The sequence below is a fragment of the Athene noctua genome, chromosome 1 (genome assembly GCF_965140245.1).
Source record: "Athene noctua chromosome 1, bAthNoc1.hap1.1, whole genome shotgun sequence".
In the NCBI taxonomy this organism is placed as follows: domain Eukaryota; kingdom Metazoa; phylum Chordata; class Aves; order Strigiformes; family Strigidae; genus Athene; species Athene noctua.
The window spans coordinates 122,686,091-122,712,693 of NC_134037.1; the positions used below are offsets into that span (position 1 = coordinate 122,686,091).

Below are 26,603 nucleotides of genomic sequence, written 5' to 3' on the forward strand. Positions count from 1 at the left end.
AAGGATTCATAAACAGCTTGCAGTTCATGTGTTAAAGCCCCTCACCTGCAATTAATAATATGGTCATTGAGCCTGAGATCCACAAAAGGGTGAAATCAAATCTTGTCTCCTATTAGAAATCAGTTGTCTGTGATAATGGTACACTGACCATCATATACATTGCTCTGTGCTTATCTGCTTGAATGTGTTAGCAGGTGGTGCTAGCTATTATTGCTTATACATTATGAATGGGTATTGAGAGACTGTATCTTAAGAGCTGTTTGCCAGGACTGGATCAGCCTGCCTCTTCATCTCAAGTATTAGTGAGGGTGGAGGATGGTCTTTCTCCTTCAGAACTAGTGTGTTCTCAGGACCTCCATTGGTTACATTTTTCATTTTGCAGCTAGATGGTCTCATAGATGCTTTTCTTCCCTGCTCTGTCCTCCAGAATACCTATGACAAGCAAGCTAAGAAATGCCTTATTCTGGATCTAGTTTGGCCAGTATAGTTCAGATTTTGGAGTGAATTCCATCCCTCTCCTGCTAGAGGAGAGCCCCACAACCCTGATCGTGGATTTCATAAAACAGCTCAGTCCAGTTTTACTGTTAAGGGTTCATATGCTGACAGTTTTGAACATTGTGTCATGTTCAGTTATCAGTGTTCTGATAGCAGAGAGGATTCTGCTAGGTGTATCTCATCCTGTCTTGATCAGATTCATTTAAAGGTTAAATGTTTGTCTTCCAGTCAGGGACCCTGCTCCCTGATAGGAACTGAACCTTATCCCCACATTCTGGGTGGGACAGATCTCTCATCTCTATTTGTGGTGGCAACTGGCCTCCATTCAGAATATTTAGCAGATAGAAGAATAGCACTAATACTAATAAAATTGTGAAAGAGTATGGTGAAAAAAATCAGTAACCTATTTTTGTCTATACTTGGGTTTAAGCTGAATTTATTTGCAGCTGTAAGAGTCTGCAAGATCAGACCCTGCAGCAATATTCACTCAGTACTGCACCCAAGTAATTTTTCTCTTTTAGTCCATAATTTATGTATATAAATTTGTTGGCCTGAACATTTTTTTCTTAGGTATTAAACTTTTTTCAAAGTTTTAGGACTTTATTTTACATTGATCAGTACACATTTTCCTGTGTACTTGCTTGTGATTATCACTTGAACTAATGAAAATTTTTTGAAATTATTTAAAAATTCTATGAACTGAAGGCAGAATGGATGGAAAGAATGGATGCCATCCTGAGCTGTTCAAGTTGTTCTGAAAGCCACTATTGTATAAAAATTTACAATAGGTGAAGATGCTTGTTGTCATTAACTGCCCCCTTTTTTGAGGGGGGTTGGTGTTGGTATCTGAGATGATACAGAAATTCTGTACCCATGCTGAACACCAGAAAAGGTTTAGGAAGTCTTGACAGCTTTTTGTGTCTGTTGTCTTGCTTCTGCTGTCCCTGGTCTATCTTAGACTTGGACTTAAACTTACATGCCAACGTTTGGTTTTGAATCTCTTCTAAATTAGAAATGGCAACCTACACTGGAGCACATGCTATGAAGATGAACATTTGTTTTGGGGGAGGAAAGCTGCATGATTAACAGTAGGTTTAGAATAAAATGTTCTTTTTTGTTTTGTTTGCAAACAATCAGGAATTTGGATTTGGTGGTGAATAATTTTAAGTGGAGAAATATGTCTGCGAAAAAGCAGTGTAATAATATGTCTGTAGAGCACTTTGAAGATGAAAAGCTCTATATACTGTAAACATTATTACTAGTACAGTTTAATCTGTGTGGAATAATCTAGCATAAGCAAAATGTAGATTTTTAATTTTTAAATGTACAACATAGTGTTTCAGAAAGTCTAATGAACCGATGTATTTACTTCACATTGTAACATAAGAAAGTCATCTTCTAATTTTTTAATATCTGTGTGTTGCAATGATTTACTTTGTTGCTACTTTCTAAAAGTAGAGGCAGTCCTAATCCAGAACAACCTGCCAGAAATGTGAAGCATCTAGACTGGGAGGAAAAAGAGGTGGGTTTTTTTAAAGATGGTGTAAAAGTACTGTGGGATGAGACAAAGGTGCCTGTCAAATATGGAAATGTTTTGGGGGCAGTTGGCCTTTTTAGGCTTGTACTGTGGCTTTGGAGAAGACTTGACTGAATTTAGTTACAGAGCCATGCAGGTGCCAGGTTGTGCTGGGAAGTGAACACCTGCCAGGCTGCTCTAGATAACTCAGCAGCTCAGAGGCATTTTCCCAGGCTCCCAGATGAATGGTCCGTAATAGCCGTGGGAGAGGGCTTCCCACTGCTCCACGCTGTACCACAGCCTCTTCTTGGCAGCCTTCTGGAAGCACAAGTCAGCTTGGCTGTGACTCCTTTGGAAAACAAGTGTTGCTGGATAGTCTTACAGTAAAGAGCCAGTGTCTGATACATCCTCTCGGTGTTGTGGGACTGTGAAATATAACAAGCAGGGCAAATTGCTATTCCCTTAAGAGGCAGCACTCTGATGCGTATTTCAGCTGAAAATGAACTGTGGCTTTTCTAGAGCCACTTTTATTCAGTCACATTATGGGTTTTAGGGTCTATTTATTTTGTTGGGTTTGGTAGGAGTGTTTTGTGGTGTGGTGTTTTTTTTTTTTTTTTTTTCTTGTTTGCTTGTGGATCTGATGATGTAGGTATGCAGTTTTGAAGAAAGAAAAACTCCCAATCACTAACAGCAATTTTATTTCTACTTCTGTGTTGGTAATCTACAAGTTGAGCTTTATCTACATTACACGATGAAGAGGAAACTGAAGATTGGGCCAACTGGATTTGCTGAGCCTAAGCTCTGTGAATTTTCACTCTCTGTTACTGGCTGCAAAACACTGTATGTATCTTGAGATTAAAACTTCTATGGTGTGCTTAAAAGGAGCTAGTGATGGATCATTTGGTACATATCAGTCAGTGCCTCCTTCCAGATATCATGAACAGCGGCTTTTGGTCCTTGCTGAGGATATACTGGCTGTCTTCCCTGCAGCATAATCCTCAGCTTGCCCAAAGCCAACACTAGTATGTGCTAGTATTTAGTGTTGATGGTGGACAAGTCTGGAATTGAGAACAGACTTAGACTCACGCTGAGTAACTGTGTAGAAAGTTAAAAAAGCTGCAAGTTGCATGAGGTTGTCGAATAAGCAGGCTTTCTTGTGGGGCTTATTTTTAAGTTTCTTATTTCATGAAGCAGAATGGTTAATTGGATAATATATTTTTCTTGAAGGAAGCAGAAAGAGGATATCACCATTTTTATAGTTCTGAAGTAATTCTGGCAACTTTAAAACTAGGGAAGTTTTGCAAACTCCAGCTGACTGTGGATTGGATCAAATGTCACATACAAGAGGTTTCAGAACATTTGATGAGCATGGCTGTGTGATATTTTCAAAATACAGGTATCCAGACTGTAATACATCTTAAAATTTTCTCACAGTTAGCAATAAATGACAGCAAATCATCTTTACAGGGTTTTTCAGCAAAGTCAAGTAGTAAGTAGTAATGGACACTCAAATTATTTTCTAGTGTTAGTCCTTCTGGGCTGACCTTATTAGCTCAGGTGCAATTCCCTGTGAAGGCTATAGAAGACTTTCAGGCTGGAGTTGATACTACAAAAATAGTGTAGAGGTGTCTTGATTTCTTATGTAATTATCTATTTTCTTGGATTTGAGGTAGGTGTTCTCTTCCAGAGAACAGTAGCTAGCTGATTAAGGGCCTTTAAGAGGAATCTGAAATTTTGTTCAGACCGTTAGCCAATCAAATATGATTAAACACATAACCTGTCAGAGAATACCAGGATAGCAAGAAAAATAAACAGATATACATGTCACTGATTCATAAAAGGATTTCAGGAATGCAATATTGTGTTTTTCCCTGTGAAAAGCAGAACTTCTTCATTTTAAGTTCCTCTCAAGAAAAGTACATTTGGAATATCCCAGACAAATGGAAGTGGAAAGACTTTTAATATTGACTCTCTGAAGATTTGTTTGCAAAGTTGTCCTTTTAGGAATGTTACTTTTTCAGTGTTACAGAGGTCACAGTGGAAGATGCTATTATCACACTAATAACTGATGTATATACAGGGCAAATTCTTTGATTTGACTAACTCTACTAACAATGCTAAAGAATTGTGAACGCCAAACTGGAAATAGCTAAAAGTAATTTTCTTTAATTGTGCTCGTAAGTATACAGTTAATAAAGCTGGTGGATTACATCCAAATTTTTCTCTAGCGCTCATCATTTTTAAGGGATGGTTTAACTTGTCACGACTTGATCTCTAAAGGGAAGTAAAATTTTGAGTATCTTCCTGAGGGGAAGAAAAAAAGATGACTGATAAATTTCATAAGGATTGATTGTGATCAATAACTATAGTTCTTAATGAGAGGTGATGCTGAACAGCACTTGATGGTGAGCTCCAGGAGATCTTGTACAAGTAGGAGAGTTGTAGACTGTGCAGGAGACGACATGCATTTTGGGACTTATGCTCAGAAATAATGTATGCCTTAGCACTTGCTCAGTAGAGATTGAGGCTGGAACAGACAAGCTTTCCTTCTTTTTAAATGGCTAGATTAGAAGAACAGCAGTAGCACTTAAATTTTTCTGTGGTAATTGCATCGACGGTACCTGACTAAGGTCTTGGAAGCAACAATAATTTAAGTGTTGCAAAACCCATCAGAGTTAGGGAAAATACCACTAACCCTTGTTTGCACATTCATTTTAGTGAGGTGTACAGAGAGACTGGAGGAGGAGTCTCAGATGCTAACTTCTTTCAGTTGCAGTGGTTGCTAAATACCTCTATGAATCAAGTCCTAACTGATTTACTCAGGGTCATTTGGGAATTTAAGTAGAACAAGAGGAAAAGCTGATTTCCTTAGCTGTAGTCTAATAGTCTCTTCGCTGTAATAGAATCCTTTCTGTCCTTTCCTTATGCTCCTGGTGCACAAGGATTTCTTTTGTTCTCAAGAACAGAAACTGAAGAAGCCTCTGTGTATGTTACAGGTACCTGCTGGGTCAGCCAGGCTATCTCTGTCTACTGGTAGCTACTGAGGAGTTTAAAAGTATGCGTTTCTCACTTAATTCAATGGAATTGTGGATAATTAAGACCTTTTATGTATGTTTGTTTGCTTTTATAGCTCACATTTTTTCTATCAGCTTTGAGTATACCACCTTTGTCTAGAAGGCAGTTAAGTGAATGGTCATCTGTAGTGTTCTTGTAGAATATGTATGAAAACATCACAGTGAATAGTACTTAAGCCTATTGGTCTAGTGACTGTAACACCAGGTTATCAAGCAGATGACACCTCTGATCAGTTAATTGATTAAAATTTATTTCTGTGGTTGGATACCAAAATTTGGTGGTTAGTAATTTGTTTAGATTTTTCCCTTGCTTCAGATACTAGTTTCTTGAGATTTCAGTATGAGCCATTTAATTTTAAAAATATTCCTTTAAAGTTACCTTCTCTTTTGTATTCTTGAGCTGCTGCTGATTTCTCTCAATCCTATCTTCGCAGATGTGCAACACTTTGAGACCAGAATGCCAAAGATACCCTTACACTTATTATTATCTCTTTGTTTTATGTTGCAGCCAGCAGTTTTCACATTACTGCCTACTTTATGAAGAGATGGGTTAATCTCCGTTGTGCTGTAGGGAAACATTATCGTGGTAAGAAATCAGTTTCTTATAGAGTTACTTGGAATTTTCCATTTCTGGGAGAAATAAAGGAACATAAACTAATACTTTGTCATATTTTGGTCTATTTAATAAAAATTTCTTTCAGATCTTGGTTTTCTTTTGGGTTTTGGTTTGTTTCCCCCCCCCAAGTATGTTTCTTAAAAAAGAGATGTGTTTCTTTGACATATGTGATGGATTTTTTTTTTTTTTTTAAACTTAATTTTAAATTTGTGTATGCCTTGCCCCAGGGTAATCAGCTAAGCCACACCAAATTCTGTAAGTATGATGAGACTCAGCATTTTACTGAGTCTCTGCAGGGTGAATTAACCAGAGGTTGCGGTATGAATCACTTCATTATTGCTCGAGTGTCTTGTGACATCAACGGTACAGTACAAGTGTATGCAAGAAAAAGCTTTCATTCACCTCAGTGCTATAAAATCTTTACACAGGTGATGTCATTGGACCAGATTTTTTTTCATGTTTTCTCAAGCCAAGATGCCCTGTGAGGAAGTGATATCAATCCTGTCCCACCAACAGCAATTAAAAGTAGCTATAACAATCATTGCTCTTTGTGTTGAGCTCTTCGTATTTAAAAAAATAGAATAAATCAATTAGGTGCCCTTAAAAATATTGAATAATTGAATGGATATTTTGAAAGCATTTCTTATTTTTATAGGAATTCATTATGTCTGTCTCTTAAAGTGTCAAGTAGTTGTTTTCTGTGTCCATATTGATTGGAGTGTTGTTTTAAAATATTTCATCAAACTTCTCCCAACCTCCTAGAATAGAATAGCAGAGTGTCTGCATTGGTAACTTAACATTGGTTTCTGTGTATTGAATTTGAGCTTCTTTTAAGTGTCAGTGAATACCTAAAAATACTGTAATTTTGTTAGCCAGCAAGTGAGATTGTTATAAAATCTAACAATGAAAATGTCTAACTGGAATAAACTTGTGCTACTAGTGCTGCCAAAAAGAGAGCCTGTGATGCTGCAGTCAAAACTTTGCTTCCACGTGAAGTTCCTGACAAGAAAGGAACTTCATTTGGCTGGGTTTCTCTCTAATAAATAACAAAATAAGCACATATGCTAAAAAAATAAATAATTTGGCACCAATGTTTCCTTTCTGTAAGTTACACCTAGTACTTCGCAAACAAAAACTAGATGTTGAGCCTAACAGAAGAAGAATGTTGCGTACTTTTAGTGGTGATGCTCACTTAGTATTTAAAGTAAACTTACCTAAGAGGCTATTACTGGAATCCCACATACGAAATTCAGTCCTTGCAGCAGTTGTCCAGCTTTTCTTTTGTTGGCCATTTGGAAGATGTCTGTAGACTGCTCGCAATTTGAAAGCTATTGGACTAGACCCTAGACCTTTAGGGGTGGCTTTTCAAGTCTTGAGGATACAAGCAGTTGAAGAATCATCTGGAGATAGCACCACACGAATACTTCCGTTTGCTAACAGAATTGATATTTCTGAAAGGATTTTGAAAGGCTTATATTCATTATGAAATTGTATTAGTTTAACAAGCTATTGTGCCAGTACAGATGCGTCTGAGGTCTTTGTGTCTGCATTTTCAACCAATGGCAAAGGCAAGGTGATTTGTTTCAACATCCCCATCTTTCATTGTAATGACTCTAGAAAAGTTACTGCTGGTATGTGCTCGAAGGGCTTTGTCAGACACTAATGGAAATATGCTGTTGGTGAAGCAGCAGTACCTGTAGAGAGGCAGCCACCCATATGGGACCTGAACATCGCTGGCAAATTGTGCCCCTTATGCCTATACTCAATTCATTGTGAGGAGATGTTCTACCAAAAAAATCTGAGTTCAACCTTGTGGGTTTTTCTGCTTGCCTTGTCTCTTTCTTGTTCCAGAAAATAGGGTGTTATGGCTTGGTTTTGAAGTACAACAAACTTTAATTAGTAATTCTCTTTTTAGAAAACCAAACCAAAAACCTGGAGCAAAAAAATCTGAGCTGAGAATATGAAGGTAGCTATCTGGAAATAATCCAATATGTAAAATAACTAAATATCCAGCTATGCTAGGCACTAAATAAAGCTTTGTATTGTCTATTCTAATCTGAGAACCCTTCAATTTTTAATCCTTTGTAAATAGAAACTTTGTTGTGTTCGTAACAAACCATGTGATCTTGGGTAAAACATCATAGTTCTGTAGTAGTTAACCAATTTGTTTAATGACTTCAAAAATCACTGCAGTCAGAATTTGAAACACCTTATGCTGAGTTTTTATGCCAAGTCCTGATTAAATATGTTGTGCTGTATTACAAACATAATTTACAGCTTTTGTGATGAAAAGACTCATCACTAGAATGGCACAAAAGAAATCATGGTTAAATGGTATGTCTGTTGGTTCTGTCTGGTATATTTGTCCAGGAGTGCAGGTGGACTAATTTGCAGCTATGACTATCCTCTTGGGAACTAAATTTACTCTGACTTACTGATTTTTTTAGAATGATTTAAAAAAGCAAAACAAAAGGAGGGATGGGATGTTGAAGAGATTAGGTAAGAAATTAGTGGAATGCATGAAGTGAGTTAGTGTGCAATTTAAAAAATAAAGTCTTTTGTTTACTAAAATAACATGTATATGTGTTGTCGATACGTGTAGTTTTGAATTATGGTTATAATTTTTGTAATCTTTTCAATTCTTTTTGTCTAGAGCTACGTGTGTTTCCAGACAGATTTATAGTTTGTGTCAGTAAACTTGAATCTAATCCAAGTGCTTGGACATGTGAAAGTGGTGTATTGGTATGTACAAAACCCTTCTATAAATTTTCTGGTTTATTTTGTAGTGGTAAGATGAATGTTTGTATAGAGATTTAGTTATTCACGTATTTCTGACTGTCATCTTGGAACCAGAAAGTCACATTAACAGTTGGGCCAAAGAATTCAAAAAGACATCCTGAAGTGAATCTGAAGCAGACAAAAATGGGAATTTTTGGAAGCTCAGCATTTTCTGAACCATATAAGGCTCGGAGAAAAAGACCATGTATTTAGAAAGCTAGGTATGATTTTAGCACTGTGTTTTAAGGATCTTCTTTTCCTGTATGTTTTGTCCTTGTAACATTTTACTTTCCAAAATTATAATGGGGCAGTTTTTTATGTCTACAGGTTTCTCATATGTTTTCTTAGCACTTGTTCTGCAAAACAACTCAAATGGATCAGTGCTAGCCCTGCTGGGGGAAAAAAATCCCACCAGACATTTATGGAGTAAAAGGCACTGGTGTGTAGTTAAATACCATAAACAATTCAACTTAAATATTTCATCCTGAAGGCTCTATCAGGGTCAAAGGCTTATGAATTTTATGCTGTGGTTAACTGCTGATTGTCTCAGGAGTACTCACATTGACCCAGGTGGCCTGCTATATGGCAGGCAGTCTCTTCTGTGCTCACAGAAAGAGTCAGAATTACATGCTGAGGTCTATTTCTATTTTAGTAGTTTATCTTAGAGGTATTAAAGTATGTTTGAGCCTTGGAAAAAAGGGTTTTCTTCTACTCATTCAACTTAGTATTTTTTTTAAATCAAGCAGGGTGTTTTTATGTATTAGACTAAAAGCACATTTTATTATCCTCATTCCTAGATTGGTAACTATCCTTAAATGTCAGAAGATCAAGCAAATGTTTTTCTCTCTCAGAAAAAACTATATAACTGCTTTAGAAGTACTTTGCTTTTTCGAAAACTACTACTTTCTCAGTATTGTCTTGAAAGCTGCTTAGATGCTTTAACTACAAAATCCTGTCTCTGCATTTTGACTGAGAAATAATTATCTTCTTTCTTAAGTATCTCTTATGAGATATCCAATTCCCCCATTTGGTGTTTTTAATCTTTCCATAAAACAAAAGAGAAGTTTTCTTTAGTTTCTTTCATACTATTCTGTCTAGTAAAGGGAAGACAAATGAAAAATATAATGCTGTGGACTCTAGCTTGACTGTTTCAAAATTTGATCTTGATCTGTGGACACTCCTTGTTGTTTAAAAAGGGAGTTTAAAGACTTTTACATTTAAAAAAATAAATCAATCTCTTAGTGGTATGATAACCTAATCAATAAAGTCTTGGGAGTTTGCCTTACTTACAGATGCATAGAACCGGCTGGGATGGTCAGTGCAGTATGTTGATGGGAGAGACTAAGATAAAGTTACCCCTAAGCCATTTGCTTCGATTTGAAGAACTAACAAGAAGTGAACAGACCCTCAGAAAATGTTTTTTGTGTATCTTTTCAATTCTTACCGCTCTAACTCAAAGGGTTCACTCCAGACTGTTTTGTTGATCCAGAATTTCTATAGCACATTAGTACTGAATTTGTCATATACTCCAGTTCAGTACTTTGTCAAACTGGGGGAGTGTTTGATTGCCACTGCGAGGTAATTTCAAGTTTTTGGCACTCCAGAAGTAAAGGCTAAGGATCTGCACTTTGTGTGTGTACTTTTCTCTATGCAATTTAGCAGTGAGTATGCTTGAACTCTAAACTAAACTACAAAAGACCACCCAGAAGACCTTGCAGTTGATATACTCCAGTGTATTCTGTCATGGGCTAAAAATGAGGCATATGTTTTGTTTTCCTCCGTATGTTGTTTGGGTTTGAATAATTTCATAATGTTGCGTGCAAGTTCTTTTAAACGTTTAATCAGCTCGCACCCTCGGTTTTGAGGGCCTATCTGTGTTTTATAAAAGTAGTTGACTACACGTTAAGGGAGACTTTGTCACTTCTCAGTGTTGCTGAATGTCACTGCGATTCACTTAGTCAAGACTTAACAATTTAATTTTTTTTTGTCTTTTTTTTTTTTTTTTTAACTGCTCTCATGCTAGTTTATGGCTTGGGTCAAGCTTTTATTTGTGAGCTCTGTAAAGACAAGTCAGGCTCAATGCCCTGCTTTCCCATTACTTGGAACCAGTTCTGTGTCAGCCTGATACACATTTCTTTCACTCACTGCAGCTTTCTCTTTCTTCCCCTGTCTTCAGCACTTTATTCTTTGCCTTTTCACTGCCTTTTAGGCTGTGTCACTGAAATAAACTGTGCTTAAACTGGGAGTTTCAAGGGATGTAGCCAGACATGAAATGAAATTCTGATGTCCTACATCCTAGGAAAAATCATAATTAGATTGCTTTTGAGATAGTCACAAGCACAAACCTTCAGCATTAGTTGCTGAAAGAAGCAATTTGAGACCTTCTGTGATGCATCTTGGAAAACCAAGGAAAAGGTGGATTTAGGCAGTCTCTGTCAGATTAGCTTTAAGCATAAACAAATAAAAGATTTGAGAGCATTTTTAAGGAGTAGAGATGAAATAAAATAGAATAGAATCTATTGATATGTAATTTTCTATTTTCTAGAATCTATTTAGTGGCCGTATCTAAAAATCAGGCTGCAGGCAGTAATAATAATTTTGGAAGAAGGGAAATCTCTACTAAAGAAACAATACAGCAAGTAATTGAAAAGACATTGAAAGTCTCAAGGAAAAGATAGAATAGCCTGGCTGATTAATGCTAGGTTTAAACATAAAACCATTGTTTCCTGTTTTGCCAAACTATGTTTGCAATCTTGAATAGTTTTATCTTGAATAAAGCGACAGTTTTGAGAACATGGCAAAAGAGAAAACCCAGGGAAATATATGAGAGCTCTGGAGAGATTAGTCATCTTTGTCAATGACGACATTTTCTTGATGAGTATTATGTAGAGAGCTAAAATGGAAAAATGGAAATGGGTTATCTGAAGAAACAGTGGAAATGGAAATGGGTGGAAGACTTATTGGAGGCTTGTGAGCATTTGAAAATGTGCTAACAATGGAGTATTCATTGATAACCACATCAGCTTTATACTAGAATCTATGAGAGGAAGCAGTTGCAGGGAAACCATGAAGGAGGTTAAGCTAATCATGACATTAAAGTGGAAATTTAAAATAACCATTCATGTGAAATCAAAAAAGAAAGTGGGGAGTAGGAGATCCTGTCCTGATTTAAAAGATCTCAGGGCTTCTTTCTGCTGAGCCTTGTTAAGTTACAGAGAATATTATGCAAAAATAAAGATTCTTTTCCAAACAGAATATTACTCTTAAAAAAACCCCAACTGAACAAAAAAACTTGTGTAGGTACACAAGGGGAAGAAAAGTGCTGAAGAGATGCCCATTGCTTTTCAAATCCCCAACAGATAAATGAAAGGAAAGTATTTTATCTTCTTCGTGCGTGCCTGATTTTATAAACGGTGTCATAACATACTTCAGGTACACTGGAGAATTCTCTTTCTTAAAAAACTCCTAAGAGCATAAGTGACATAGTTATGCTGCGAAGGGGCTTCTGGTTCTTTTGTGAAAACATGTACACTTAGGTGTAATTAACAGGAGACTTTTAACATTAGAGTATATATGCTGCTGGATTAGTGCATCTGTTGGAAGGCAGAATGAAAACTTTTCTCAGATAGCTGCGATTTGTAATGATTAGTAGACTTTATGTGAAATTTAGTTATCTTAAATACTTTAAAGACCATTTTATTGTTAAGTTGTATCAGATTGGGTAGGGGAAGAAGGAAACTCTGAAATACAATTACACAATTCACACTGCATAAGTGTGAATAATCTTGGCATGGAACTCTGTGTGTGTGTGTATATATATATATATATATATAAAATATCACAGTTAAACTACTGTAATGGTGGACTACTACTGAAAAGGTCAGTCCACATCCCCTCTAGCTCGACATATTCCTGTCCTTTCTGCTTACAATGGAGCAAGTGATTCTTCAGTTGAGAATGAATTAGTTCATTGACTTGATCCAGCTAAAATCAATTTATTTGTGAAATTTCTCGGCTTTTTATTGGAGGATTAGTTTCCTGTCATGTCAGTTCACTGAACCAACTCATCCTGTACTCCCGCAGTTGCCAATTGTGACATGAAAAATGTTTCAGGAGCACACAGCCAGGATTTGGATGAAGACAGCTGGACCCCCTCCTTTAGGTAGTAAGTGATAGCTACACTGGTTCGCAAGTAACATCCAAAACACACATTAATGTTACACTGTTTGTAACGCTTGTCTCGTTGATGGTTTTTGATTTCATTACCCTTTTTATAATTTCATAAAACCTAGTTTTCATGTGTCTTCAAATAATATGCTCGATTATTTTCAGTCATTACAGGAAACATAGGGCAAAACAGTATTAGGCTGTAGTTTGCTAACTGTATGAACAGGACTCACTACTTTTTTCAAAAAGGTAGAGCAGAAGAAACTGCAGACTCTGTAATACCACATAGTGGAACAGGTAAAGAGTTTTCTCTTTCGTGAGTTTTTACTTTTGACACTTGAAGCTTCTGTCACTTTTTTACTACTCATCCTTCATATTTTGCTCAGGCTGATGCAAGACTGATGATACTGAAACATGCTGTCCCTCCTTCCTTTTTTTCCCTTCTCTCAGCCGTGCACTTTTGTCCTCAGTGTCCGTCAGTACCTGACATGTGTGGGGAGCTGGATTAATTCATTGATCCCTCTGAAAACAAGGGGGTATTTTTGGGGTTTGAGGGTTTTTTTGTTGTTTGCATGGTTAGCTTTCAGCTGGATCACTTCAGTCAGACTCACTGAGTGGCTGCATAAACACTAGTGTTGATACAGAGACTTGGCAGGGCCATGTGTTGGGTAAGGGTGAGATTTCTCTTTCAATCTAAGGATAGCTTTAAATTAGGTTGAATCATAAGACTGCTCTCTTTCAGAAACTACATCACAAAGTAATGATACTAAAGTTTTTGACTTGGTCATAAAGAAGAAAGCTAACAGCAGTTTTAGAATATTCCCTTTTGTCCCAGCTGTCTGTCTCTTCTCTTTGGAGATTACCACTCCAATAGCAGAGTTTGCCAAAAGAGCTGTGTGCCTGCATCTCATCTTGCTGCGTATCACAAGTCTTGTGGATTCATGCAAACCAAACTTCCCTGGTTTTTAAGCTAGTACATTGAATTGCGGGTGGGAGCAGCTGGGGTGTGTGTGTGCTCCCTTCTGCCAACTCTGCAGTGGGGGTAGGAACCTCCTGCAGAAGGAGAGGGAGGATACCTGAGAGCAGTAAAGTTGTGAATTGCCTCAGTGAGATTTGTCCAAACTTGTCGTAGTTTCTTCTTATAGCTTACAAACTGACTGATTTATTTTCTGCATGGCAAAAGTCTAATAGCTGTCTGCTGTTTGTTATATTAATGATCCAGAGAAGTGGACAAATGATGAAATGGAATCTGACACAATTACTTTAATTAGTGAAGACTGGAGAAGGCTGTGGAGAATTTCAGAGAAACCTCACAGAGCTGGTTAGGGGAGCATTAGGACTGTAAATGAAAATCATCTGTTGATAAACGCACAGTATTTTTACTGAAAAGAGCAATTACAGTGTTCATGCATACTGTTGAGTGAATTAACTGTATGATCTCTGGAAAAAACACCCAAGATATTGCTACAAGGAACTGATTTGAAAATCTTTCTTCCACAGCATTATGTATCTCAAAAGCAGAGAGAATATTAGAGTATATATGGAACGAAATAAAAAGTAATACTTAAATTGTCTTAAAGCCAATAAATCAAGTTGAATACATCTTTAGTAAAAGATTATGTACCTCTCATTGTGCAAAATCCCAGTGAAGGTGCAGAAATACAAAAGTTCCAGTAACTGCAGTATAAATGGTTAAGCACGTAAAAAGATTTCCATATGAAGCAGTTCTCACAAAGTAGGGACAAATTGAATAATCTTTTAGTGATTTTGATAGTTGCTTCTTCTACGAGTGCTTCAGTTGATTTAACTGTAACTGCTTAGCAGTGTTCACAAGATCTTGTTTGTCAAAACCTTGTGGTGATTTAAGATATCATCTGTCATCATTCTTTCGTCTCCCTCATTTTCCTCTCCCCTCTTACTCCCTTGCTGTCATAGCTTATGCTGGTGGTTAATAGGGATTTGAGTTAAGGTTCTAGATTTTGCACTGAGTGATGTTTGTTCCTCTCTGCAGACTTTGAGAGGACAGGCACCCCCAGCAAAGATGCAGGGTGGAAGGCTGGCAATGTTTAAAGCTACAGTGAGCTGAAGGTTTTATTTAGCTGCTGTGCATCTGTAAGATTTTGATGACCCTAGGAGTTTAAAAGGTTTAAATTACTTCAGTTTCTGATAACAATTCTCCATATTCCTGTTGGGCAAAGAATATTTCATCATGTTTTTTTTTTAAATTGTTTTAAAGAGCAATCCATCCCTCAGCCTTTAGCAGAAATCTGTTATGACTAATAGGAATTTCATAACTTGACTGAACAGTAAGCTGAAATATATGATGGTAAAGTCCATGGAAGGATTTTTGAACAATTTGTAATGATTTGAAATTATTTGAAGGGACGGCAGATTCCAGTGTTAGCTCACAAATCTTGGGAGCTTTGTGGGGGCTGGGGTGGTGGTTGTTTTGGTAACCAAACTAAGACATTGACTAAATGGTTGAACAGTAATTATCTCCTGGGCTGTGCAGTTCTGCCTATTTTACATATTTTGCTTCTGTATAACCAGCAAGATCAAGAGTATTAGTTATTCTTCCCAAGATCTGCAGTTGTTAAACACTATTGTAATTGTATAAAGAGAACAGTTATTTTTTAAAATTTATGTATTCTTCCCCAGATTTTTTTTTCTGTAAGAATTGAAGTTTTACCTGTATGAATCATGGTTTTTTGGACATCAGGTACTGTAAGTAGTATTCAGTTATGTCATAACCCATGCTGTATCTGGAAGGATAAATACAAAGTTTATTTCAGTATTACTGATAAGTGTTTAGACATCTGCACTGGTTGACTCTGATATCCATTTAGATTTGGTAGGCAGATAAAGGATCCTCATGTCAGACTGCTAAAAGCTGTGTAATACAAGATTACAGGAGTGCCTTGCTTCTTCAGATACTCATGTGACAACTGAGTAGTAGATTCCTTACCTCATGCTTTGTAAGTTGTGCAGAGAGGTTGAGCTCCACCCAATATCTTCTATTTTGTAAAGAAGTCTTTAAAGTTTAAAACTTATATCTTGCATGCCTGTCCCCTTTAATAACTACTGGAGGCAGGAATGTTAAAATTGACAGGAAAGGCTAGCTAAAGATATGTGCCTTTAAGACATCAGTTTTCTTAAAAAAAAAAAAATAAAAAATAAAATTCAGCATTAATATGCATTACGGTTTTCTTCAGTGTCACTGAGAGGAGTTATTTTGGCTGAAAAGCCATTGTCTTTTCCTCCATTCCTTATCAGTGGACACTTTCTCTGAAGATAGAATCTGAGTCTTGTAGCATCAGTATATAAAATCAGAATGATTAATAGCTCAATTACTTAACATTAATTTTAATGCTGTTTGCCTTCAAGCAAATACACACAGCACGTATCACGTGCTTCTCAGTATGTAAATAAATGGTTTGTTTCAGGAGCACCTTCTGTGGCTTTAGAAAGTGTTATGTACGTTCTGTGTTACAGATGTGTACCGATTTTTAGAAAGGGCCCCATGCAACTTCCATTTTCTTAATGATGTGTTACATTTTAAGCCATTTACAGCTTATTAGGAATTTTGCTGTTTTCTGTTGTTTATCAAGCGTTCAAATGCAAATCTAGAGAGCTCTGAATTTCCTACATTCAGAATAGGCTGGGATTCCTGCTATATGTAAAATATGATTAAAGTCCAAGCAAAAGATTTCAAAAGCAAGAAGGCATTTTTCATGTAGAAGCTATATGCAGTAAGCTAATCTGATGATGCTTTGGGGATCTTGGGAGTGTTTGAAATTGCCAGGACTTACGTATCAAGTGAGAAAACCAGATCACACCTTGTATTTTGAGAAAGTGGAATGTGTATCACAGGGGCTTGTAACAGATTGGGCCATCTCATGGACTGAACAGTACAGACTCTTGACAAGCAAAAACTTAATAGTTAAGATCCATGGTGTCAAATCAAAATGAATTTTGGTAGTAGATAATGAAGACTGTGCTGGTTCAGGAGTTAGATTTTGCTTTCTGTGCTAGGCCACAGGTAGGTTATACAGTTCTGCTCCTCACTGGAGAGGTGCAGTTTTCTCCTGTGGTTTCTTCAATTTCGATCTTGAAAAGAATGTATTTTTTAAAACCATCAACATCCCTTAGAAATACCTATTTTAAATGAAATATCAGTACTCCCATGTGTAACATGGAATGATCCTTAATGTTTTTACTGGAACTTACTGACATACAGAGCAGGACAGTCCATTTTACAGTGTAGAGCTGTATTCTGCAAGTCCAGTCAAGGAACTGTATTTTGGTTTGAGAATAATATCCATTCCTGTACTTGGAAAACTTCTGTGAATGTTTTATGATGTGGTAGGAGTTCGTAAGTAGAATTGCTAGGACAGATGCATCACTACATTGGAAATGCTGAAATATTTGCATCATGGAATTGTGGGAAGCTTTTCCTTCATGTGGAATGAGAGAGGGCAGAAGACTAGACCAAAAGTCCTGTCTCTTTTGATTTTCTATCAGTTAGATGGTAGTATCTGATTCATCCTTCACTGACAAGCCTCCTCATTCACTTTAGGAGCCCTTTTCTTTTTATCAGATTGGAAGGAGTCCTGTATGACCTCTGATCTGTCAGTCATCTGTTAGAAGAGTTCTGAGATGTAAAGGTTATCTTAGGTGCTTGAGCTCGTGATACTCCTTAGAGTGCCATTAAAAGAAATTGTGCAGTTGCAAGCTCACATAAAGCTTCCCTAACTAACTGTTTCTGTCTGATTCCTTTTACTAATTTAAATTTTATTCACTTGTGTGTGCCTGGGATACTACTTTATTTCGTTTCTTCATCTGCATTATTATATTCAGTGTCCCCTCCCGTACAGCACTCTTGATACTAAATTTGATTTATTAGACTCATTGATGTTTTCTATTAAGTATTTTTTGATGAGCAAGTTGAGCCACATTGATAAATGCAGCTCGGAAACAATGTGTGTTTTGTATTGTGTTTGGGGTTTTTATTTGTTAACCAGACACAAAATGTAATTATCCCTGAGCATTACTTAATTGGTAGATGAGCATGTGCAACTGTTACCCTGAGCATAGTAAGAGACAACTAGAAAGTATGAAACCAAACAAGAGGTGGAAAAAGGGGCAGCATTGGAAATTTTTCTTTCAGCCCAGCATCCCAAACCCTGGACTGAAAGAAAAATAAATTCAAGATTTGTATGAGTATCACTGTCAGGCTGAAAAGGCCAAACCTTTCGCTCTTCTTCAGGATAATGGGTTGTAAGGATTCTTCACGAGTGCACATCCATGAGTTGTTCTTTTGCAGGTATTTAATGCTGTATTGCTAAACTTGGCCATCCTGGAGAGAGCTGCAGATGGCAGTCACCACTTTTTACATTTCGGAGGGTTTCTTTTTCATTTGGAGTGAGATAGTAAGTTGAGTAAGTTAGTAAAAGCATGAATTTTCAGTTTGATAAACCCTAAAGCAACTATATTGTGTGCCTAACTGTCATGTTTCTCTAGAGAGTTTTTTTCCCAGACATCTCTGTGGATAAGTACTAAGGATCTTAAAATCAGGTTTTGAGAGGCCAATATTATGAGCATGTAGAGTAGCAGGACTTTGTAAGCTTCCTTTCTGCAGGCCCTTCTTTGCCGAGTTTCAGTGACAAAAAGGAGTGAGCTTTCCCTAGGATTTTAAGAGCACATATTTCTAATAGAACTTGGCAGTTCAAGGGCTAAAGAAGCATTTTAATCTTCCGTGCCCACCCAGTCTCTATACAAATGTAAATATGTCTGTCTTTAACAATTTGCCAAGAAATGTGGTTTTAATTTGTTAGCAGCAATCCCACTCCCTGCAGCTCTTTCAGAGTCAAGTCACAAGTCTGGCGGTGCTTTGACGTTTTTCTCTGTCATGGTGTCATTGTTTATATGATGTCTGCTTCTGCTGTCCTCCTTTTTATGCCTGGAATATTTTTCTTTAATTATTTCACTGCCTAAAAGGAATTTGGGATTACTAGACAGGATGAGAGCAGATTAGCTTTTTTTCTTTCTTTAACAAGTCCTGAAGTTCCCATAGGAAATAAATAGTATTCCCAAAACAGACTGTGTTTTTTATTTTTTTTAATTAACTAAAATTATTAAGCCTAATAAAGAAAATAAAGGAAGTATCACCAATAATAGCTGAGTGTCTTAGTAGTATATGGGGTGTCCATTGTTGTTATTTATGACTCTCTTTGCCTTCTATTGTGGACTTATTCCAGCCTTAGGGAGTTTGCATCACTCCTAATAGCAAAAGGCTCTCTGGTTCCCACAGAGTCTTTCAAAGACTGACTCATATGCCTTATGTTAATTGTTCAGCTCTCAAAATACAGCACTTACAGGGTGTGGTTCCAAGGGGAAAATCTACTGTACTTAGAGGGCATGTTCAGAAGTGTTTCACATATAAATCTTTTTGATTTTTAATTTTTTTAATGCCTTAACCCTTTTCTGTTACTGCTTTGTGTGGTAAGGTATTTGAAAACAAAATGGAAGGTTGACAATGGCATAGTGAGGGAATGTTTTAGCCCTTCAACTCTGGACCATTAACTCCAGTCTGGCTCAACTCACAAGTGACACGGCTTCATCATCTTTGACTCTCTCTGGGGTCTGCTCTTCGCACCCCGGCCTGACAGAACTCTCCAGGCAATGCTCACGCACTGTTTGTAATCAGATGCAAGTTAGAATTGAGGTTGAGTGTTTATCTGCAGTTGCGAGTACATGTGGACAGGAACTGTCCCCTGTCCTCCTCTGGAGTTTGTGCAAAGTGCCACTTCCCACCCATTGCTTGGAATTGCCTGAGTGGAGTGGCGATCCTGTCGGGCTGCCGTGTTGATGTCCTCAGCTGAGGACCGAAGCCAGTTTAATAGAATTAGCCTTACCAGCTACTGTAAAGCAGAACAAGGACAGCTCAAACCCTTCTGCTTGTGCTCCCATTCTCTGGCTAAGCCAGAGTGCTCCCCAGCTGCTTCGATGCGGAACGATTGTGCAAGAGCCTTCAGTCTGAGTTGTGTGAATGTTACTGAAAATCAGAATAGTTTCTACAGACTTTGCAGTTAAGAGTCTGTGCCTTTTCTTAAAATTAAACTCTTGAGTGTCTTAGTAATATTCCTTTCTTTAGTAGTTTACAAAATATGAAAATGTATTTAGTCAAATTAGGGGACTCCATACCTCTAACAAGAATAGAAGCATCAATTAATCTCTCAGTTTAAACTAGTTAGGCTTGATTTCTGAGGTTGAAATCCCATTGCATGTACATCTCGTGTTCTTGGCCTGCTGTAAACACATGTTGCAGCATTAATGGACAGAACTTCACGCATCTATCAATACACACAAAAACGTTTGCATAATTTGCCCTTGAAAGGAAGGCTCAAAACAGCTGTAGTTTTTTAAGCTGTTGAAATGGCTTTTTTCTTTGCCTGACTACCCTCTTTCTGCTTACAAAACAGGAAGTTGTTTTCACTGGCTATTCTTCTGAAAAGAGCAGTGAGGTTTACCCCCTCTTCTTTTAAAATAGAAATAAAAGTAAAAATGGGCAGGGCTTAATCCCCTGTAAGTGACGGGTTCCTGAGGGGTGTTCCAGGCAGCGGTCATGTACACGCTTTGGCCTCGCGCCTCCACAGTCTGGCTCTACTTTCTTCAGTTCTTTCGTAGCGCCTGGCTCCAGTGGGCTGGCTTCACAGTGTGGAGCAAGAAAGGGGATAAACAAGCTCTCCCTACATTTGCTGAGCCCCAGTCAGAAGTTGCATCATGCAGGCTGATGAAGAAAAATACTATTAAAGAAAAGGAGATGCACAAAGCCGCTTCTCTTCTTGACTTTGCTACGTGTTTTTCTCTCCTCTCCATAGCCTCAGAGATAATACTTTTTTTGAAGTATGGGGTACTTAATAGTGAAGTCAGCAAATGGCTCTTCTCTCACTGAGCTTGTTTCGTTGTGAAAGGAAACGCTCGCAGCTTGAAGAAAAAGAGCATTTTCCTTCCCTCCCTCTCGCCCCAGTCTCGCATTATATAAAACCATGGTGCTGCTGTTAGCTGAGACCAGAAAGAATTCCCCTGTTGTCCTGTAGTAGCCAACCACTACAAAATGTGAGCATTTGAATGTTAGTATTAAAAGTTTTAACCCTTGCCTTCTGAAATGAGCAAATAACACTGTATATTTTTTTGTAAGTATGGAAAATTATGGGGGTTCTTCTGAGAAGAAGTGTATAGACCACTGCGCCAGTCAGTCTCTTCAGAAAAAAAACCTGACAAACATGCTCCTGTCTGCAAGAGAGATTCCTGGCATTTGTCACAGTTTGAGCCACAAAGATGTCAAATATTTGCCAACAGTTTCCTCAGACGGTTTGGAAAGCTACATCCTTTACATTAGAGTCTTGTTTGTTTGCGGTATATTTTAGCATATGAAATATGTTTGTTGGGAGTCTGAAAGGGGAGGGAACTGACTAGACTCCCAAATATTAAAAGATTAAAAATAATTCTGTTTCTCTTAGACTGCTCAGATCAAAATAATAAAGAACATCTGTAAGTCTTAGTATTAGAAATGATTTTATGTTGAATAATCATAGCTTGATGTGTCGTGTTTTAAACCTGCGTTTTCTTTTGGAGCAGAAAGAAGAACTTTCCAGTGGGACGTCTGAATATTTTACTGAATCTGCTGAGAACAAGAAGCCTAAGATTAGTTGGAATGAACAAATAAAGCAAGACATCTTGAAAGAAATGTATGTCACTATTCTTTCTAAGGTGTTAAATTTATAATGTGGTAGAATTTGAGTAAATAGAATCTAGCCTGCATAGTAAAATTTCAAATAATATAAACTCCTTTACAAAAGATGATTTTAAATTGCTAAGCGACTACTACTCTAGTGTGGAAAAGCACATAAAATTATCATTGTTGTTTTGTACGACATTAGAAAAGCTATTACAGCCCACATAGATATCTCGCATAGCACTAGGCAGAATCAAAACAGGGTGTTTTTTCCTTGAATGAAGATGTGAGCCAGAATAAACATGTGATGTTTGAAACTGGTGAAAAACACTTTGCAAAGATGTTTGTTGTTCGTTTTGAGAGCCTGCAGCGTATCATGAGATTAATCTGGATCTTTGGTCGCAGTTAAAGAGTGTCCTTGGTGTAGTGGATGGGGAGGGTTAGTTGCTCTACTGAACATTTTACTGGTCCTCTGCTGTACCAGGATGCCATTCAAGCTGCCAGTAGCCCCAAATCAACATGGAATCAGGGATTTTCTGTGAAACCTGGCAGCTTTTCTTTTTACCCACGTTGTCTCATCTGTGTTGTCTTTAGAAATGAGATTAGATTTGGAGGTGTGCCAGCTCTACCTGTTTGGGAAGATCTCTCTTTCTGAAGGGCTGGAAACTGCTCGGCATCAGCAGAGCAGCAAAAAATGGTCTCGGCATGGGACAATCTATAGTAATATTTTTAGACTCAAAATCTTATATAGGCAGCTTCAGTACTTGGGTATGAAGTTCATCTTATAGCCTATGTGAAATCTAGATTTGTAGGAAACACGCTGCTGAGGGGTGTTTATGTACTGACACTCTGTCAGGTCCCTTATGATACCATTTTCCTGTATAATTCCTTTTAGAATATCATCTACTTGCATTACACAAGTCCTTCCCAGATGAACAAGCTTGATACTAGATGAGTAGTGGTTAACTTTAAAGTGATGCTTTGAAATGTCCTGGGAAAAATTCCAGAGGAACATTCTAAAATAGAGATTAGAAACTCTCACACAGAGATGCACACGCTGCCTCTCTCTGCCTGCCCCCATCTATTCTTTAGATACACATTGTGCATGTGAATATATGGGAATGGTTTGAAATCATTTAGGCACTTATGAAACACTATTTTATCTAGCCAGTCTGGGAGGGAATTCAACATACTTCTGCTGTGTTGACCTTTAACATCTGTAATGAATCCAGTTCTGCCTCTTGGAATAGAATGTGAACTCCTTCATGGCTTAGTCATTAATAAATAGGGTTCCCCCAGTGCAGTGGAAAATGAGATGGATGACACTTGATATTATCCACACTAGACAAACTCTGCTTGTCAAGATGATTTACAGGGGTTTTTTCCACATTCAGAAGGAGGGTTGCCCTAGTGGTGTTTCAGAGTTTGCAAGAAGGGCGGATTGAGGCAGTGAAGATTCTCTTTACATTTCAAACCAAAATTCCTTTTTATTGCAGTGTGAAAAGGACAAAAACAAGGAGAAGGAGCACAAGCAAACTTCAAATCAGGAAGGACTCCAAGGAAGTGTATCTTGGCTCAGTGGACTCGCAGACAGGGAACAGAAAGAACGACTGTCAAACTTCTCTCAGTCCTCCATCTGAAGTGAAATGTAGGAGTAGAGGACTGCTGAAGGACTGCATAAATACAGCTGAAAGCAACTTGGAGCTTCCTGGCTTAGAGCTGGAAAATTATGTTAATCAGAGACAGCCAGATGATGTTAGCAGCCAGCAAAAACCTCACTCTATGGAGTGGTTGAAGTTGAGCCTTCTAAGCGAGAACCCTCCTTGTAGCTCTGAGTCAGCACTGCTAGGTCCAAAACAAAGTCAAAGAGTGACCAAAACACAGGCTCAACAAAAGAGCTGTGGTGCAGCAGAAAAGTTAGAGCATTTCAAAAAAGTATCCTCTGAAGGAACTCCTTTAATTCCTAGCAATACAGAAATGAGTAAGCACGACGGTGATTGTTTAGGTCCGTTACTGGAGGAGAAGACCCCACTTAATTCCAGGTTGTTGTCTAAACAAGACATGACAAAGACTGCATCTGATGAGGAGTCACTAACTTTGAGAAAAAACCTCTCCCAGTCTCTTTCTGTGAGGAACAATATAGTGCAGACAAGCCAAAACGAGCCAAACACAACCACTGAAGAATTGTCTGTGATGCCATCATCTCATTTGGAACTGCAGCCTGTGTCTTCAGAGAAGCTTAGCCAAAAGAGAAAAAAAGAAGTTGAAAATGGCCTCAGGAAGTTAAAACTGCGAAGGCTGAAGAAGTCATAAAATCAAGTCTGAATTATTACCTTGGTGGCATTGGTGGATGGCCACGTTTGTGTTCAGAAGCATATGCAAAAAGTAGGAAACTCTTCAAAATAATGAAAGATAATAAAAATACAAAGTTAAAATTAGAGAAGACTTTTTAAGAAAATTTAGTTAGCGAAGTATCTTAGGCATTTGGAACTGTAGTGAAGGTAATTCTGTTAAGTCTTTTAAAATTAGAGTTTAATATTGTACAAACCAGGGTGGTATTTATAGCAAGAAAAATCTCTTATAATATTTAGTAAGCAAAATTTTAGCTCTATATATGTTTTAGTGCTACTAAAAAGTCCTATCAGCTGATGACAGCAACCGTTAAAACCACTTTTGTGATCTGTTAGCAGCTGCAGTTGTCCAGTGTTTTGTTTCTGAACACATAGTTTATTTTAGTAATAATTAATCCTTTCTGTGTTAGGAAGTTCATGCTTTCTTCACATGATCTTTACAGCAGTGAGGCAAATTGAGGTTATTTCAAATAAATCTTTAACCAGGATTTAACATTGTTGATAATATAAAGCCCACCTTTTCCGTGGGGTTTCAAAATCACTGTGGTTTCTGCTTGGGCAGTTTTGATAACGAACATTTATTTCTAACTCATGTGGTAGATACAAGTGATGATGCATTCAGTCTTTGGAAGAATGAAGATTGGTTTTATACAGTCACCTAGACAATGCAAACATTGCTGCTGGGAGAAGTTCATACATAAACATGCATACGCATCTTCGGGCAGTCGTTTTTCAAAATCAGGCCTTGTTTGTGTGCAAGGACAACACACTTTTTTCAGGTATTAGCAATGCCCGAGTAATTTGTTATTTTAAGATAGAGATAATTTTTAATTGCACACTGCTTTTCCATACCACTTTTATAACTTACGTGCTAATGAGCTAAGGAAATGCAGCTTTTAATTCATGCTTATCTTTTTAAAATGTTTAAAATAAAATTGTAAGCACATTTCTTTCATAATTATCTTAAAATCAGTGTGAACACAGACATTTTACATGAAGCAATTTTGAAAAATGTTACTGACATGTACTTACAACTGTGAATATCCTCATTTAGGTTAGGAAGATGACTCCCATCCATAAGCAGTAGCACTGGTAGTGTAATACAGGTCCAGATGAGTGTTAGCAACTCGACAGTTGACAGCGAGACGCTCTCAATCGAACAGCATCTTTCTGCTATAAATAATTTCTGCTTTTGCTATAAATGAAAAAGATTCTGCATGCCTGCTAGAAGACATTTTCTCATTTTTCTTTCAGTCTGTTTGCATGATGTTTCTCACAGTGCTTTGCAATAAGGTTGCTAATGCTTACCAATCCTCAGGCTCTGAAAAAAGGTCTTTCCTAGTAACAGCAAAACTGAGCTGGGTTTGGAGGAAGAATAGCCTGAGGTATGTTCACTGTTGTCTTTTGTGTGGACTCGAGATACTGGGCAGGGAAGGGAGTAAAAAGCACATTTTGATGGACTTAAGAGGTATAAGGATATTTAATTAAGTATCAGAAAAATAAGAATAATGAAGATAGAATAACTCGATAGTTTATATTAAAGTCTTAGATTTTCTGAGTGGCTTCTTTAGGTTCTTACTTCAGTGAATAAACGATAACAAAATGTACAAACACATATTTTAGACTGCAGTTTTAAATTTCCATTATTTCTACTTAGCTTTTACCTTGGATCTTTGTGATGATGTTCTTGGTTGTAACAGATGGCTACAGGAGAGTTTTAGTTCTTATGCTGTATGATACTGTTATGCAGTGTCAGACAGATGTTGAGTTTATAAAATCAGTTGCTTCTCTTTATTTCATTCTGGTCAGGAAAAAGACCTGCTTGCTTTTGCAAACTGGTGAACACATGGATTGTATCTGTGAAAACTGTGGATGGTCTTGAGCAAGTACGCCTCAAACTATTACTGCTAAGAAGCTTCCCTCCTTCTTGCATCTGTCTTCTCTTAGTCCATTTCGCTCAAGTGTTAGAAACCAGAAGGCAATCACATATAGTTTGTCATATCATTGCATTCTGTTGTTATAATATGTAGTTCAATCTTGTAATTATAATTTAGTTTGAACTGAGTAATGTACCTGCATGCACCCTTACAAAGGAATGTCATACGTTTATAGGGGGCTTGTGTAGAATAAACCATTGTCTTTGTAGCCAAAATCACTTGATTTTTCCTTTAGGATGTTTTGTTATGTTACTTAAAATGCTGTTTTCCATCACCTCACTGATAGCATGGGAACATCCTCCTCCTAAAATGGGGATTGTGCAACACTGAGAAATGTAGGGCTAGATGGATTAAAGGTGTTAGAGCCTAGAGAGTCAGAACAAATACATGTGCACTTTCTCAAAAGTCCATAGTTGTGTCATTCTTACTGTAATTACTGACTTGGTAGGTTCTGAGGCTCTTTGTAGCTGTGTGCCTAGAGCTTAGTTACTTTAAAAAGTTGTCCCTTGGATCCTCTCAGAAATGCAGTTATTCAGAGAAGCAGCTTTGAATTCATGGTTGTTTCTGGATTTTAGATGGTGTTGCCACTCAAAACTACTGTTTCTTTTGTCTGTGCAGCAGGACTATTATAAAAGTTTCCCTTTTGCAAACCCTCTGGGTGCTTTACGTGATGCTGTGACATCCAGGCTGTATCATTACCCTATGGCTCTCTTATCTCTGTACTTTAAGCACAAGGTTGTCTTCTTAGTCTTTGCGTTTATCAGCAATCCACCTGCACCCAGATGACTGGCAGAGGTGTGGTCTGACATGCTCTTGAACCACAAACTCAATTCCCTAAATCAGGTTTAGGGGGGGAAAAAAAAAAAGGAAGCTGGAAACTGAACTAGAGTAAAACTTGCAAGTCTTGGCTGGGGCTTTCTCTTACCAATTTG

General features: G+C 37.5%; 1 protein-coding gene across 2 annotated transcripts in view; it reads left to right on the forward strand.

The window, feature by feature from the left end:
• The window catches only part of SLX4IP (SLX4 interacting protein), a 77,080-nt gene extending 50,808 nt beyond the window's left edge, over positions 1 to 26,272 (forward strand). For both annotated transcript variants that reach the window (XM_074915605.1, XM_074915509.1), the window contains 4 exons: positions 5,594 to 5,671; positions 8,355 to 8,443; positions 21,287 to 21,396; positions 22,880 to 26,272. In XM_074915605.1, the coding sequence (XP_074771706.1) occupies positions 5,594 to 5,671; positions 8,355 to 8,443; positions 21,287 to 21,396; positions 22,880 to 23,696 (1,094 nt within the window). In that variant the 3' untranslated portion in view covers positions 23,697 to 26,272. The remainder of the gene's footprint in view (positions 1 to 5,593; positions 5,672 to 8,354; positions 8,444 to 21,286; positions 21,397 to 22,879) is intronic.
• Positions 26,273 to 26,603: the final 331 nt, after the last annotated feature.